General features: G+C 47.2%; 1 protein-coding gene across 1 annotated transcript in view; it reads left to right on the top strand.

Moving 5' to 3' along the window:
* The window catches only part of SLC11A1 (solute carrier family 11 member 1), a 46,402-nt gene that overhangs the window by 8,940 nt on the left and 24,831 nt on the right, over positions 1–12,631 (top strand). Inside the window, exons 2-7 of the mRNA XM_060261448.1 lie at positions 6,120–6,241; positions 9,172–9,294; positions 10,326–10,445; positions 11,179–11,285; positions 11,930–12,000; positions 12,214–12,281. Of these exons, the coding sequence (XP_060117431.1) occupies positions 6,120–6,241; positions 9,172–9,294; positions 10,326–10,445; positions 11,179–11,285; positions 11,930–12,000; positions 12,214–12,281 (611 nt within the window). The remainder of the gene's footprint in view (positions 1–6,119; positions 6,242–9,171; positions 9,295–10,325; positions 10,446–11,178; positions 11,286–11,929; positions 12,001–12,213; positions 12,282–12,631) is intronic.

The following is a 12,631-nucleotide window of genomic DNA, read 5'->3' as shown; positions in this document are numbered from 1 at the left end:
CAGACTTCACCCTCCCCAGGCTCTGCTCCCTCCAGGAATTCTCTAACCTTGAGTTTGGCAACCATATCTCCTTCCCAGCCTACAGTCAATCTATCTTTATCTGCCCCTCTGTCTTCAGCTGTTCCTCTACCCTTCAAGAGCCTCTTCCTAGGAAAACTGTGGCCCTGTCATATTGTACCAGCCACTGGGCTAAGCCTGCTTGCATTGTAAGGAATCCTAAAGGATTTGTGGGTGGTGTCCCACCGTATCCTCCCTCCCCACACTATTTCCTCTTTCCCTCCCACAGGAAACATAGATATCCATAGATAAACATAGAGCACAGGTCCATCAGTGGCTATTAGCCACAGTGTATGTGTGTATATAAATTTTTTTGCCACTGTGTGACACAGAGTGTTGGACTTGATGGGCCGTTGGCCTGATCCAACATGGCTTCTCTTATGTTATGTTCTTATCCTCTCTCCTTTACCTGACTCATTTCACCATCTCAGACATTCTCCAACCTACCTTCAGGACTGGCGCTATGGAGTAGGCCAGGTAGGCAACTGCCTAGAGCGCTCCCTCCACCTCCCTGCATGCACCACCCAGGGTGCACGTGAAGGAGCAGCCAGTCCAGCAGTGCCGCCCACCCACCCACCTGATGACTCATGCACGACTGTCACGGGGCTGTAGTGGGGAGGGAGGTCTTCCTTTGATCCTGGCTTCTCCCTCCTCCGGCTGCACTGCCATTGTGCCCCCGGCCTTCCTGCCGCCAAGCTGCCCCCATGCCTTGCCTTGGTGGAGGCTCCTCAGAGCCTGGAATGCAGAAGCAGTGGAGGAGCGGGAGCAAGCCCAGGTCATCAGCTGACCTCCTCTAGTGGAGCTGGGAGGGATGATTCCCTGTGCTGCTATTAGGGTTGCCAATCCCCAGGTGGGGGCAGGGGATCCCCCCGTTTGGAGGCCCTCCCCCTGCTTCAGGGTCATCAGAAAGCAGGGGGGAGGGGAGGGAAATGTCTGCTGGGAACTCTATTATTCCCTATGGAGATTTATTCCCATAGAAAATCATGGAGAATTTATCCACGGGTATCTGGGGCACTGGGGGCCCTGTTTTTTGAGGTAGAGGCACCAAATTTTCAGTATAGTAACCAGTGGCTCTCCCCCCAAATACTCCCTAAGTTTCAAAAAGATTGAACCAAGGGGTCCAGTTCTATGAGCCCCCAAAGAAGGTGCCCCTATCCTTCATTATTTGCTATGGAAGGAAGGCATTTAAAAGATGTGCCGTCCCTTGAAATGTGATGGCCAAAACTCCCTTTGGAGTTCAGTTATGCTTGTCACACCCTTACTCCTGGCTCCACCCCAATGTCTCCTGGCTCCACCCCCAAAGTCTCCTGGCTCCACCCCCAAAGTCCCCAGATATTTCTTGAATTGGACTTGGCAACCCTAGCTGGTACCCAGCTCCACAGGCATCCTCTCCAGTCCAAGGGGCACTGCTGCTTCAGACAGGCAGGTGCACACACAGCCCAGCCAAGCGCAGAGAGAGTTCCACCACCCCCTCCCCAAAACCTCAGGCTCCTCTGGTCCCAATCAGCAACCATTCATGTTTCTCCGGCAGTGGTTGCCTGCCTGGCTGCTTGGCCCAGCTCAGGAGGCCGAGGTGCATCTCTCTGGCTGCCTGGATGGAGCGCTACTGCAAGCAGGTGGGTAGGCAGAGAGAGCACAACTGTCATGGGGCTGTTGCATGGAGGAAGGGCTACCTTCGATTCTGGCTTCTCCGTCCTCTGGCTGAGCTGCTATTGTGCCACCGGCCTTCTCTCCATTGGAGTTCTTCCAGATAGGGCTGTGCATTTCTCTTGGGGGGGAGGAAGAGAGGGGGCGCTGCGGCACCCTTCCTGGTGCAACCAGGCTTGCACTTCCTCGCATGGAGGTAAAAGAAGCCAGCAAAGATGCTTTGCTCAGAGTCTGCACCCTCCCTCCGGAGAGTGAGGCCGAGTGAGCTTTTCTTTCTCCCCTTCTCCCTGGTGAAGGCTTGATGGCCAGAGGCCTCCTGTACACAGACTAGGGTTGCCAATCCCCAGGAGGGGGCAGGGGATCCCCTGGTTTGTAGGCCCTCCCCCCGCTTCAGGGTTGTCAGAAAGCGAGGGGAGGGGAGGGAAATGTCTGCTGGGCACTCTTATTCCCTATGGAGATTTATTCCCATAGAAAATAATAGAGAATTGATCCGCGGGTATCTGGGGCTCTGGGGGGGGGCCCTGTTTTTTGAGGTAGAGGCACCAAATTTTCAGCGCAGCATCTAGTGCCTCTCCCCAAAATACTCCCTAAGTTTCAAAAAGATTGAACCAGGGGGTCCAATTCTATGAGCCCCCAAAGAAGGTGCCCCTATCCTTCAGTATTTCCTATGGAAGGAAGGCATTGAAAAGGTGTGGCGTCCCTTTAAATGTGATGGCCAGAACTCCCTTTGGAGTTCAATGATGCTTGTCACAGCCTTGATCTTGGCTCCACCCCTAATGTCTCCTGGCTCCACCCCCAAAGACTCCTGGCTCCACCCCCAAAGTCCCCAGATAGTTCTTAAATTGGACTTGGCAACCCTAGCCCTCACTGATGATAATATAGCATAGTGACTTGGAGGGCAGCCAGGGAAATTCCTGATGCAAATTTCACCTCACCATGAACTCAGTCTCAGGTGCATAGTACAGGTTCTACAGAAAGCAACACTCTGCCGTTGAGATATAAATAAGATACTTCCCTGTAGCTTGCAATATGATGTATTCCCATTGCGAGCTTCTCTGTATTCCCCCCTGATGTCAACGGAGGCCAGTGGCAGGGATGCAAGGAAAACACTATTTGTTTAAAGATTTTTATCTTGCTTTTCTCCCATGTTAGGGACTCAAAGTAGTTTACAAACTACAATAGATGAACTGCGGAAACCTAAGCAAAAACAAACAACCTAATAAGCCCCCAGTCAAGCAGGTGATGAGACGTGAAGATGACCCAGGCTGGTGCTGACTCCATCAGCAGAGGACTGTGCAGGCTAAGAGCCAAGGGCCAGTAGCTCACGCTCTTCCGGCCAATCCCACGCTTTAAGTCACCTGCAAAAAAGAGAGGTAAACGTTCAACCAAGGTGATATTCATTGGGCAGAGATTTCATCTCTTTCTTGTAAGGTTCCAACCTCCCGCTGGAGGTGGGTTTTCCCCTGATTCTGGACCTTCAGCCCAACAGCACAGGATTGGTCATGGAGGGAGCCTTGCCCCAAAGAGCTCCATCAGTGCCTGACATGCCTGGTGCGATGACGTCACCCAGATGACATCATCATGGTGGGCATGTCACATGGGGACGGTCTAGTATTTTGCTTAAAAATCTCTATTGTGCCATAGAGGTTTTTTTTACCAAAATACTAGAGTGTCCTTGTGTGACATACCTGATGCAATTATGTCACTTCTGGGTGACATCATCACACCGCATGTGCAAAGCATGCATGAAGGAAATCCCCTCGCCGGCAGCCAGGCAACCCTGGTTTTTTTTAATGCAATGTTTCTTTCAATACAATATTATTACAACATTTATTACATACTAGGAGGAAGGCCGGTTGTGGGAAGCAATACAACAGGCTCTAGAAAGAAGTTCAGGGCAAGTGTCAGGCATCCCCATCCCCCCCCAACAAAGTTGTCCCCCAGGAAGTGCTAGGAATGACCATGGTGTGTATGGAGAGGCTGTGGGAAAGTTGCCTTGACTGGGTGGGGGAGCTGAAGGGAAAGATACAGGGTTGCCTTTGCTTGTCCCCTTCCCAACTGTTGGGATTCATTTCCGCCCTCGCTGTCGTCTCACCTCCCAAGTGTTGGCAATAGGTCCCCATCATTGTATTTCAGCCCCCTCCAAGCCTTGGGCATCATTTACTCCCTACCTTCCCCCACCCCCACCATTGGTATTAAACCTGTCCATCCTGCCAGCCATGCCTTGGCATGGATTTGTCCCCCGCCTTAGTTGCCTCTCAACCACTGCCATGATGTTCCATCATGTTTCCCATTCTTAGTTGGCCTATGGTGAGCCCTCACACTCCCTCTCCCACAGGGTCGTCTTACATGAGGGCCTCTCTTATCAGTGAGGGGGTGTGATGGCGATCGGTCCCATGGCACATACACCAACAGAAATGGCACTGGATGTCTCTCCCAGGCCCTCAGGAGGCTGTGGCAGAGTGCTATGAGCAGGCAGGGTCCATAGCGCTTTGTAAGAGGGCCTCATCTTGTGTGGAGAGGGGTGCTTGTGAAGGTGTCAGCTCCCAGCCTGTCAGTGTGCTGAGGTGAAACTCTGAGAGGTGCATTGGTGCAGGCTGGGAAGGACGTACAGGAGTGATGCAGGCTGTGAGCAGTAAGTCCACAGTAAAGGACTGTTGTTTGGGGGGGGGGGGTGCGGGCATGGTGAGAGGGTGGGTCAGAGTGGCGCGGCCCATCTTGATTGGTGAGAAGGAGTTAGGAGAGCGATGGGACCAGTGGTAGGCAGTAGGTGGGTTTACTGGGCCTGAGTGTGGGTCAGATGGCTGTTGCTATTGGTGGTGGCAGAGGCATTGTGGAGGGCATGGTGGAGGGTGAGGGCCCAGCCAGAAGCCTTTGTGTGCACTGAGAGAATCAGAGGTAGATGTGTCTATGACTGGTCTGAAATCAGCCAGTCAGCTTCCACAACAAGAACCTGTGTCTGGCAGACCCTGCTCTGAAGCTCTAACTCCTATGCCTTCCTCAAGGAATTTCCCACCAACCTGCAACTGGCAGCCATAGTCAGAACTAGCCCCAATATGTTCTGCCTCAGAGGCTTTTAGTGATACCTTTCAGACAAACAGTCTGTCTCTGATAACATTGTTGGTCTTAAGCACAGGACTTCAGTCTCTCTCAATCTCTCTTCCCCTCCATATCATTTTTCCCCTTTCCAGAGGAGGATAGGGAGGAGTCCTCAGCCAATCAAAGCAAGCCTTTCTCTGGCTGTTTCCCTCCTCCTCCCTCCCTCAGCTAATCAAGGGGAAGCGTTCTTTCTCTCCTCTGTGAATCAGTGTGACAGGTGACTCAGCCAATGGGAGAGTAGGGAGAGCCAGTAACTGCCAGAACTAAGGTTGGTTGCCTTTTACTCACAGAATCAGCTTTGCTGGCTAGCAACAGCCACTTGGGCAGGAGAGAGGAGCAGAGTCAACCAGTGGCATGCAAGTGCTCTTGATTGACAATTTGATGGGCCAACGGTTGATCTACCACAGTCCCAGCCTGTCAGGTTGCTTGGTTTTGCCAAGACAAAAGGGGTTTTATTATATTATAGAAGACAGATGATTAGAGAAAAGAACTCAACACGGTGGTGCAGTTTTTTTACAACACTACCATTTCTGTTGTTGATGATATTGTTGAAATAACTTACATGACTGCCCGTTGCTTCAGAGCCTAGTTTGGGGGCTGGTTATTAACTTTGAAGTCATAAATGGTTGAGTAGCAGGAGTTTTTAAAGGATCCACCCATTCAGTGAAAATGTCAGGGACTTCTTTGTGCATTGCCACCTCCTAAAGTAAAGTAAGTACTGGGGAGAGGGCCTTTTCAATGATAACATCCCATTTATGAAACTCCCTCCCTTTCACTAGGTGAAAATATTCCTTTCTTTTTGCAGGCTTTTAAAATAGTGTCTGCACTGGGTGTTTGATCTTTGTAGTTGTTATTGTTGCACTCAGGTGTTAAATTTTGTAGCTGTATTTGTCTCTGTGCCTTTGTGAGATGCTGTGTTACGGATTCTATTATTGTTTCTATTTTGTATTATTCCTTGGTTTTGATGGCATTGTAAATAGGATTGCCAATAAGTCTGGAGGAAAATGTCCTGTCCCTTTTTTAAAAGCTTAATGTGTGGAAACTGGCTGCTGAAGCTTTCCATGGGATGCAGATAAATAACATCACCTGATCTATAACATCCTATTAAGCTTCTATAAAGGAACTAAATATTTTTTCTTGGGGCCATTTGGCAACCCTGTTTTGAAGCAATCTCTCAAACTTATGTGGGTTGAGAATGTGGGATATACATTTATTAAATATATTATTATTATCCTAGGTGTGCCACTAAGTGAGCTTGCCTTTGTGACCTTATCATGCATATTGCTGACTGCCTCCTCTCGTTTGTCTCTTCATAGACAGTGAAATCAGAAAGAATGCTGGTTATGGCACCAACAATTCATCAGAACCAAATCTTCTCCATGAGGTGGAAGATCAAACCTACCTAGATGAGAAAATTGCCATTCCAGATGTTGCTGGAGTAAGTATTTGGGTAGGAGGTTAGGAACACATTATTGGTGGTTAGATGCGCTGCTGAGCTATTCTGTGAGACAGACTATCAAACTGACCACTCTAACCTCGACGCAATATGGAGCAGCCTATGTATGTGTGCAGCCATGAAAAAACAAAGTTTGAATCCAGTACCTTATACCCAGAGTTAAACTTTGGTGGTCCTAAAGATGCCACTGGACTCAAAACTTTATTCTGTTGCTTCAGGCCAACATGGCTACCCACCTGAATGAAAAAGCAACAACACATTTTTGTCATCAAAGTTGAGGAATTTATTGGAAGTTATGAAGCATTAGTATCTCCAAGCCCTTTCCAGAGGACTAAATCTGGAAAGGACTCTTGTACCTTTAGAAGTCCTATTACTGATGCACAGTGGTACAAAAAGGCATTGCTGGTGTGTGCCATTTCTCCTTTGCTGCAAATATTTAATCCAGGGGTGTCAAATATGCGGCCCGGGGGCCAAATCAGGCCTCTGGAGGGCTCCTATCAGGCCCCCAAGCAACTGGCTATCGTCTGCTTCCTTCTCTCTCTCCCTTCTGAATAACAGCTTGCTTTGCAAGACTTGCTCAATTCACAGGAGCTACAGAGCAAAGCCTCTATTTCCTCCATTGGCTGAGGCTCCTCTCTTGGGGAAGAAGAGGGAGAGGAATAGCTTGTTTTGCCAGTCTCTCTCAGTCACACAGCAGAGCTACTGAGGCAAGCCTCTCTTGCTTCTATTGGCTGACTCTCCTCCCCCTTCTGGCCCCTGGGGAACGAAGGAAATAGCCAGAGCTCACTTGCCCAGTTCCCTGGATCCTATGGGAGAGATACAAAGAAAGCACCTTTAAGACAAACAAGTGCTAATGTTTTAAGCATGTTTTATTTTAAGGGGGTTTTTTAATAAAAAAAAATCTTTAATTGTGTTTCTGTCTTTTATAAAGTTTATATCTCCACTACCTGGCATTTCATTTTATGACATACGGCCTGGCCCAACAAGGTCTCATTCATGTCAGTTGCAGTCCTCATAACGAATGCATTCTTGCCTTCAAACTCCAGCACATATTGCCTTCCCTAATTTAAAAAGGAAGTAAAATATCCAGCCTCCTGCAGCAAGTCTTTTTCTCTTCCATTGCATAGTTACAAAAGGGCTTCTCAAACTGAATGCACATTAGTATAAGTTTATATTACTAAAGGGAAACTGCAGCTGATTTTAGCATATTTCCCAGCATGGAAATAAGGCCTGATTTTAAACGCGAGACTCGCAAGGCGAAAGAGCTTCCCGGAGAGGCTTTGCATGGGCTTGCACTACACTTCAAATGGTGCTGCAACCTGTGCAAAGCAGATTTGCATGCTGTGGTAGCATGTCAGCATAATACCTGCGAAGGCTACGGATCTCTGATACGCAAACCATGTGCAGGCAGCTACTTTATGTGGGTTGCCGCACAGTTCAAATGAGAAGTGGAGCCCGTGGAAAGCTCCTTTGCCTCATTGGTGTCGCGTGTATTTAAAATCAGGGCTAAAGGGCATGGGAAGAAGGAAGTGACCAGTCTTGAGAGTCTTGTGACAGTATTATTGCTTAAACATGACTTTCTCTGAGCAAGTTTATTCAAAAATAAAAGTAAACTTCCATAGGATAGGGAACCTGTTTGGCCTCATCAGGTTTATAATAGATCTGGGGTCAATAGCATTGGAGGAAGGAAGTCATTTTGCAACTAATGAGAGTACCATAACTTTCTGGGACTTTATCAGCTATTGCCTATGAATGTTTACTCTAAAGTAAATGAAGCATGCTCACACAGAAGCATTGGCAGATTTGCAGCTTAATCCCATAAGGAGTTAGATGGCCAATGAAATTCAGGGGAGTTTGGACCTGCATCTCCCAATTTCTCATCCAGTACCACTATACCACTCTCTCTCCTTGTGCGCCATAGAGACCAACATCTCTTGGTAATCCTTAACCTGAGAGACATCTAATTAGCCTCAACCAGGGCCAGGGCTCGTTAAGCCCTGGCCCCAGCCTGGTGGCACATCCTCTCACTTGAGTTCAGGGCCCTGCAAGAGCTATTACTGTTCTGCAGAGACAGACCTTTGTGTGAGGTGATGGGCATTAAACCATCTCTGCTTCCCCTGTCTTTTGGTACCTGTCCCGTGCCCAGATTCTGTCTATTAGAAGACACCCACCCTTTACTACCAAAAGGAGTCTCAGAGCAGCTTACAATCTCCTTTCCCTTCCCCCCCTCACAACAGACAGCCTGTGAGGTAGGTGGAGCTGAGAGAGTTTTGACAGAAGTGGCTCTTGAGAGGAACAGCTCTGTGAGAACTTGTGACTGACTCAAGGTCAAAACAGCCGGTGCATGTGAAGAAGTGGGGAATCAAACCCAGTTCTCCCAGACAAAAGTCTGCAAACATAACCGCTACACCAAACTGGCTCTCTTATTACCATGGGGCACTGCTGTACCATCACCATCTGATTAAAAACTATTACAATTCAGGCCACTTACTATCCCCTGTTACTGTTGAAGGAGATTTGGGTATTAGAAATAACTGAAGTACATTAAGAATGTTTATTTCTTCAACTGTGAGCAGGTGGGGAATGTGCTCACCAGTGCTCTCCAGAGAGTAAAAAAAAAACATGGTGAGTGTGGGGAGAAGTATTTGTGAATTCCCTGCATTGTCCAGGGGACTGGACCAGATGACCCTGGAGGTCCCTTCCAACTCTATGATTCTAAGTAAGTGAGCATTCTGGCTGTCAGTCAAATGTCTGAGGCTGATGGCAGCTGCCCAAGTGTTACTAAATACAAATTCAGCCCCAATCCAAAATCTTGGAGGAGATATCCAACTGGGAACCAGTGTTGAGATGCCCCCTCACTTTCCCCACTCCTTTTCCCTGTCTTTACTGTAATTTTTTTCCCCCTTCTCCAGCATGGTTTCAGTTTTAGGAAGCTCTGGGCTTTCACTGGACCTGGGTTCCTCATGAGTATTGCCTACCTGGATCCAGGGAATATTGAGTCAGACCTACAATGTGGAGCTGTTGCTGGCTTTCAGGTGAGCATGGCCTGCACAACACAGGCTGATTGTATGTCCTCAGACAGCAATGTGTTCCTTTCTTACAATGGCAAGAATTTCTAAGATCAGCACTTACTAGGATTGGTTCCCTCTGGCATGCTGGAGTCTTATAGCATTAGTGTAATACTTGCTTTATTTACAAAATATCTGAGAAGCAAAGACAGACTGGTACAGGGCAGTAGATCATCACACCATCAGCATCATCCCCAGAAAGTATGGTTGCCAGGTCTGTGTTGGAAAATACCTGGAGATTTTTTGGGGGTGGAGCTGGGAGGGGGTGAGGTTTGGGGAGGGGAGGGGCCTCAGCATGGTACAATGCCATAGAGTCCATCTTTCAAAGCTGCCATTTTCTCCAGGAGACCTGATCTTTGCCAGTTGTAAAAGCAAGAGAATTCCAGGCCCCACCTGGAGGTTGGCAGCCCTACCAGAAAGAGATCCTACACACCTGCACACACACACACACACACACACACCAACTCACAACTACCCATTCACTTCAATTGACTTAGATGGCTGTAGCTTTGCTTAAGGATGGCACTTTATGTCTTTGCCAAAGTCAAAGTTGCTGTTTCTTCACACACCCATCTTCCCTCCTCCATTGGGAGAGGTCCCTGTTCTCCAGGTTCTGATGGGCACTTGAAAGTGGATCATTTCCTAACCATGAAGGCAGAGTGAAGAATATTAACATGCTTTTACTGTTCCAATAGTTAGGGAAAGTTAGCCCTAACTCCCTAACTCCCTATGTACAGTTCAAACAAGTGACTACCACGTGCAAGCCAAGTCCGTGGTGATAGGCCCATTCTCAGTATTCAAGCATCAAATTCACAACAATGTACAGAGTGGGCTGGGGGTCCCTTGCTTGTTGACATGAAAAACAATACAAATACAAGTCTAGTTCATCCCCAGGTATGATGAAGCCAAAGCTTTGGGGTTTGGCTTGTGCCTTGCTGTCTCACATAAAACTTCAAATGACCTTCCTGAGGGACCATGTACTCTGGCTCTCCCCACAGCTGCTCTGGGTTCTTCTTTGGGCTACAGTCCTGGGGTTACTCTGCCAAAGACTGGCCATCCGGCTTGGGGTAGTCACAGGCAAGGACTTGGGAGAGATATGCCATTTCTACTATCCCAAGGTAAGTAAGCATAGACCATCTGCCTGTCCATTACTGTTAGGAGATATTATCTGAACTAGCTGCTGCTTATTATGTTCTTAGTAATGGGAATAACTATGGCCAATCCAGTAGCTGCCACACCACTATGGTTGTAGATAATTGTAAGCTATCTTGTACTCTTCTCTGGCTTTACCTTTAGTTTAATGTTGATCTCTTAACAACTGTAATATTGTGTGGGCATTAGTGATAACAGTTGACATGTTCTGTTATGAGGCGCTGTGTGTGGAAAAAATGTGGTGAAACTTGCGTGGATCCTTCTTAATGTTTTGGAACCACAGAACTATTGTGTGGAACACCACTGAACTGAGGGAATGTTCTGCTCAAAATTGGGATCATAGAGAAGTTTTAAGACACTGAGAGCGTTTTCGCACTGACCTTAATCGGGAGCGACGTCCCTCTTCACCACGCAGCGTCTGCGCGGATTTCGCACTAATTGCTCCGCAGAACTCGGAAGAGCCACAAAGTCCCACGGCTTTTGCGTCGCAAATGTAAACTGGTTTTTGGCCAGTTTACATTTGCGACGCAAAAGCCGTGGGACTTTGCGGCTCTTCCAAGTTCTGCGGAGCAATTAGTGCTAAATCCGCGCAGACACTGCGCGGTGAAGAGGGACGTCACTCCCGATTAAGGTCAGTGCGAAAACGCCCTGAGTATTCTGTCTAACAGGTTATTACAGCAAGGGTTACTTTTGCTGCAGGTGCCACGTATTCTGCTCTGGATCATGATAGAAATTGCCATCATTGGATCTGATATGCAGGAGGTGATTGGAACAGCAATTGCCTTCAACCTTCTGTCCTCCGGACGGTAATGAATCTCCATTCTTCTATAGGACATGCATGGGAGAGAAAGGATGTATGTATCTCAAAGTCATTGCTTCACTGCTGTATCACCAAACCCATGTTGCACTTGTGTAGGTAGTAAGATTTTTTTTTTAAAGATGATGAGGTAATGGCTAAGACTAGGGTGACACAGGACATGGTTTTTGTCTTTTCTCTCCTTTCAAGTCAGGGATAATTTATAGTGAGAAATCCGGTCAGAAGTTGGTCCAGTTAAGATGCCAGTAGGCCTGTCTCATACGTCTTAGACGGATTCTGTTATTTCCAATCATGTCACTCAGGATGGTCAATGCCAAAAGGGACACAGTAACGTTTTGCTCTAATTAAATTTAAAAACCTACAGAGTGCCTAACTATTTCCCTCTAAACTTGGCCCCTGGAAGACTGAGCTCCATGGTTTCTGGCCGAGCGCCATGATTTTGAACTGCTGGCCAGCTGCTGAATTTCTGCTTCTTCCATGCTAGCAGGAAAAGGTGCCCTCTCAGAAAAATGATATTAATCAAGCAGGTGGCACAAAAGGCCAGAGTTTGAAAATTTACAAGACATGCAACCTTCTTTTTAGACCAGGATATTTGTTTATGGTTTAGTAACCTCTGTGATTTCCTGTCTGCAGTATTCCTTTGTGGGGTGGAGTCTTGATCACCATTGTGGACACTTTCTTCTTCCTGTTCTTGGATAAATATGGTATGTATTTTAGAAAGAAACCAATGACTATGCATGACCATTGCCAACAGGCAATTAAGGGTTCAAAGGTTGTGGTACAAAGTGATTTCTCATAGAATCCTCTCACATTTATTGGACAGTAATGAGAGTGCAAGTTAAAAATTAACAAAATGTGAAGCATCCCTGATTCCCTCTTGCAATGAGAGAGCTTCATTCTGTCTTGTCTTTTCCCAGGTCTCAGGAAACTGGAAGCCTTTTTTGGTCTCCTCATAACAATCATGGCAGTGACATTTGGCTATGAGGTAAAATCACACAGCTTCATGTGTCATACCTATCTTTCTTCATAAGGTTTTGCGTCTGGTGTAAGCACATAAGAAAAAAATGTCTCCAGTGGTGTTCCTTCAGATGCCTTCAATTCAGAAAGCCCACAGGAAAGCAGTATCCTTCCCTCAGTTATTCAGAGGTATTCTGATATTGTCTTTGTATGAAGATGTTCTAGTTATTAGCCATGACAAGCCTATCACTCATGAGTTTGGTTAATATTTCTAAAAAGCCATCTAGGAGAATGGCCATTGCTGCATTTTATGGCAGAGAAATTCATGAGCTCATGATGCACCTAAATAGCAAATACGTGAAAGGTTTTCCACATGTT

The sequence above is a fragment of the Heteronotia binoei genome, chromosome 21 (genome assembly GCF_032191835.1).
Source record: "Heteronotia binoei isolate CCM8104 ecotype False Entrance Well chromosome 21, APGP_CSIRO_Hbin_v1, whole genome shotgun sequence".
NCBI lineage: Eukaryota > Metazoa > Chordata > Lepidosauria > Squamata > Gekkonidae > Heteronotia > Heteronotia binoei.
This window is presented reverse-complemented; position numbering and strand designations above follow the sequence as displayed.